A 4,675-nucleotide genomic window follows, 5' to 3' on the forward strand; every position below is an offset into this window, starting at 1 on the left:
GTTTTGAAATGTTTCGAACTGATTGATGCTCTGATGTGAACTGCTCCATCTGTCACAAAACAGACAGCTGGTCCCAATTGCAGCAGGTTTATTAGCTCGGCTAAATCAGGGTCAGGCAGGCAGAGGTCGATAATGAGCATGGGAGCATCAAAGGAGAAACAGGAGTAGCAGGATCCAGGCGAGATTCGGGGCAGCAAACGGAATCAGAAACAGGGTTAGGAGACAGAAGATCAGGTCCACATATAACACTTGGTAAAGAAGGCAGAGTGGCACAAACAATACCTCGCACTGAGTGTGGCTCAATGCAGTGTGTAAGTATGCTTTCAATGGATTTGGTGAATGAGAGTCAGGTGTGCAGCACTCAGAAACCGCACGCTGGGGTTGCTGGGAGATGTAGTGCATTAAAAGTCTGTTCCCACTGGTGACCACACTGAAAAAACGGGAAAAGTGGGGTTGTTCAATTTACAAATACTAAACATGTTTGTTTAATATGAACAAATTATGTTTACCTTCGAAACATAATATAATCTTGAAAATCACACATAATTTCTTGTTGTGTTACTTTTATATATTTAAATCATGTTGACAAAACATGAAATAGTTATGCTTGATCCTTTGCCCCTTAATTTTGGATAAGTAAACCCCATCGGTGAAGAAGCATTCCAGGAGGAGAAACATTGCAGTCAGCCATTTTAGAGAAGCTGCAAGCACCTGCTGGCCGGAGGAGCTTAAAAAAGGTAAATTAATTTAATCTAACAAATTAATTTAATTCATTTATCATTACTGTTATTTTTTCACGGGGAAGAGCTTTGTAACCCACTTTTGTCGTAGTTATCAAAGTTAAGGCTCTGCGCGCCACTTTTGTCGCTGGCGGCCGCAGCCCTCTGACGGCAGGTAGGGGGAGGTGAGCGCGGTAAATTCTTTCACGTCGAAGACAGATTCAGCGGTAAACACGGTGATTTCAAACGATGTGCGGGGAAGAGTGGCGAGTAGTTATGCCGTAGGAATTCGCTTTTGACAAAGGGGCAGTGGGCGCTCGCGGGCACGGCGGTTTATTTTTTTCCCACAGGCGAAAACCTTTGCCATGGGGGTTCATCGTCACTAAGTGGATTTCTTTTTGCTAAATTCTGCGTTGAGACCGAAATTGAAGGAAAATGTGAGAAGCTATCATTACTATCATTATTTCGTTTTTCCATACCGTTCCACCATGAGCTAGCTTAAGGACGGCATTATTTGACCAGCAAACAGCACCGCACTTCTGTCTCAGTCAGCTGTCAATCATTCTCCGTGCGCGTCTCGTGCACAGAATGCGTTCGGTTTGTCCAGTTTACATAGATCTTTGGTTTCAATCAGAGCTTTGTTTTCATTCTATGATGCTGAACATATTTTTCTATGGAGATTTTAGCTTTGAGAGTTTAAAATGGAGTGAAAATATTTATGTCCTTTTGGAACAAGTGTATAATGTGTAGTAAAAAGTTTACAGCCTTGGTTATAATAATGTCTGTAATACTACTTCACAGATTCCCCCTATTTGATAAATTAATATGGTGTGACGGGGTCCCGCCGAGAAAGGATGCAGAGGAGCCAAGGTGAGGAGGATCTGTTCTTTATTGCCGACACTGATGCTACACGCAGGGCCACGCAGCATACAGCACACACTGTCACTCCTCTCTTTTCGCCACCTGCAGTGCTCACCTTTAAGTGGGATGCCACGCCCACGGGGCGTTGCTCTCAATCCCAGCCAGGCGGCACCACAGGTGGTAATCATAGCATACAAAATACAAACAATAAAACCCGGTGTGGCCCCCCCTCGGCATCTGACGGTGCCACACCGTCACATATGGGAATCCTTTATGGGTGGGGGGATTAGCTACTCCCGATCTGCTAGTTTAGTTTTGCAGTTTCCATCTCAAAATTCGCGGGTTCTCATTAAGCGTGGTTTGAATCCTGTGGTGGGAGGGGGGTGTCAAATGTTCTTTCTGGTCTAATTTCTTCAGAATATTTTTGCAGCTATTGATTTCAAACCAATGCATGTTTAGTTAGTAAAATTACACAACAAAGCTGTGGAAGTGTCACTCTCTATATTTATTTCCTGATTTATTTACAGTGCTCCTCACACAACACTTCCAACTGCTCCTCCCTGATCATGCTGGGGTCCATGCTCCAGTCTTCACTGAGTCAGGTGGGTCCCTTTCACCATGCATTTACCATATATTATTGGAATTATTGTCTCCTGGATTGTCATCGAATCCTGAGGTAATCAAGATTGCCAGCCCTACTCTTTACACACAACTTTTATGCAGAAAGATACATACATAATAAATAATGAAATTGATGATTGATCAGTTATCCTACTACCTCTGTTAACATGACACTAAGGATATAATGATTTTGTTAACCCAGTAACTATAACATTTATTGATGAGCCAAGGGTAAGAATTGTATTTTTCTTAAGTTTTCATGTGAATTTAAAATTTGTTGTCTCTTTGTATTTCAGACTGCTGACCTTCTCGCCAATATAAGCAAGTTCAGGGGTTTATTCAAAGTACAGGTGAGTTGTGTAATCTAGACGTTTTAACTAAACTTCAAATGTAAACTGTGCACACGAATATTTTCTGTGTTCTTTAGAATGAAGACCATGCAGCAATCCAGGAGGCAATCGAGGACACCACGGTGGGAATTTCCCTCCTAATGGAAAGTGGCGAGGAAGAGGACATTCTCATGGTCCACATCTCCCAGGCTGTGGTGGTCGACCCACCAAGTGTCAAGAGTGGCAGTTGCCAAGGCTTTTTTGACCTTATTTACAGCACAAATCTGATTACCATCCTCATCTCAGAAACACCTTTGAGGTAATTCAAAGAAAAACTGTAATAGAGTTGTAGGGCAAAGTTGTGTCTAAGGTTTCAGGCTTAAAGAGCCGACTCTTTTAATCAGTGATGAAAGTCTTCCGGGAATTCCCGGAAATCCGGGTTTTTGAGCAAACCGAACGTACTTTCCGGGAAATAAAGACCTGATCTCTACGGACAAATCGCTTTCCGGATTAGAAAATGGTCTGAAATCAGCTAATTTTAGCTTTATTTTCTATATTTCTCCGCAGATCGCTTCCTCTATGGTCGTGGCCATCTTTCGTCTTCCCGGCCTAATTGACCAATGACGGGACGTTTTAGTTGCTTTCGGATGCGTCGACGGGTCTGATTGGCTCTGTCTGCACCACGTGGTCAGCGTGACTTGCTTCCCTAGAGACCAAAACTGGCGGACCCACGCTAAACTTTCACAAACGCATCTGAAGAGTTTGCGATCAAATTTGTGTTAAAATAATGGCAGGCATCGTCATTATTGAGCGTGGTCACGACCTCAGTTGTGAGAAGACGATAAAAAACAAATTGAAGTGGTCTTGGCTGGAAAAAAAAAAAAGATTTTTAAGGTAGTGTAGGTCAAATACTTTTTTGTGTAAAATAATCTCAAAACCACATTTTGAAATAATTTCAATTTTAGTTTTGAGTTTCAGTTTTTATTTTGAATACATTTCTCTACCTAATTTATTTGTATTTCCTAATTACCATGATTTAGTTCAGTATAGTTAACATTAATTATAAGTATTTGATGGTTTGGACCCGCACTCCCCTAAAAAATAATGTTTACAATGTTTAGTTTAGTTTGTATGTTTGTTTTGATATTTCCCAGATTACTTAGTATTGGTGTTAAAGAATTGATGTATTATGTTATAGAATTATAGTTTAAAGCAGATCCCATATTTTGATGTAATTATAGTTTGAGAAAACAGTGCAAGTGGATGTTGTACATCAGTCATTTCTAAAGCAGAAATAATGTATAAATAACTGAGGTATTTTCATAGAATATCATAGTTACTGGTGTTCTTTTTGCCATTTGGGGCTTTGATGTTACTATATTTTAGCAATTGTATGTTTTGCAGCTTTAAGGAAAAGCGTAGATTGTAGGATTGTGTTACTTTGAGCAATTTTCCAAATTCTTTTTTAGGACCAGCAAGTCCTTAATGGAGAGTCAAACTAGGGGTTTGAATGACAAATCATGATGCTCCAATTAGTCTTAGTTTCTTGATAAAGAAGTGAATAACTAGCTGCCAGAATGCACCAGAATGCATCTAAGACCACGTATTTTTCCAAAATTTCGCTCTGTGCCCGCCATATCGCTCAAAGAAAAGTTCAGGGATTTTTTCCTTGCCTGACTTTCATCACTGTTTAATAAAAATGACCTTTAAAAAGTTTTTCCTAAGAAGGGATTCCAGCTGTCTGCTTTGGCTCTGTTATCTTCTGTTTAATAAAAATAGCAAGCCCAATTTATATTGATTTGTACTTTTTGCTACACTGTAAACATATTTTTCAAGTTTAGATAATAAAAAAGTTAAATCTGAAATTTGTGTTCAGTGTCATATGTTCATTGGACTGTAATAATGCACAAGAAAGTATTTGCTTTAAATAATAATCTGCAATTGCAATTTTATTTTTCAATTTAAATTTTATTAAAATAATTTATAAATTAAAATGAACTATGTAGGTAATTTCAAAATAATAGTTTTGCTAAATTTTTATTGTCTTTTAAATTTTTGAAAAAATTATGGTAAATGACATAATAAAATAATTGTTTCTGTAAAATTATTAGGTGCAGAAACAAAGAAGCATTCATTACGGTAGAA

At 38.9% G+C, this 4,675-nt stretch overlaps 1 protein-coding gene across 1 annotated transcript; it reads left to right on the forward strand.

Moving 5' to 3' along the window:
• The first annotated feature begins 601 nt into the window (after positions 1-601).
• On the forward strand, positions 602-3,177 carry LOC144996335 (uncharacterized). Its single transcript, XM_078955727.1, has 5 exons — positions 602-737; positions 1,521-1,589; positions 2,108-2,182; positions 2,498-2,551; positions 2,629-3,177. The coding sequence occupies exons 3-5, from the start codon at positions 2,147-2,149 to the stop codon at positions 2,851-2,853; spliced, it is 315 nt and encodes a 104-aa protein (XP_078811853.1). The 5' UTR covers positions 602-737; positions 1,521-1,589; positions 2,108-2,146; the 3' UTR covers positions 2,854-3,177.
• Positions 3,178-4,675: the final 1,498 nt, after the last annotated feature.

The sequence above is a fragment of the Oryzias latipes genome, chromosome 12 (assembly GCF_053564925.1).
Source record: "Oryzias latipes strain Hd-rR chromosome 12, Olatipes_Hd-rR_3.1".
NCBI lineage: Eukaryota > Metazoa > Chordata > Actinopteri > Beloniformes > Adrianichthyidae > Oryzias > Oryzias latipes.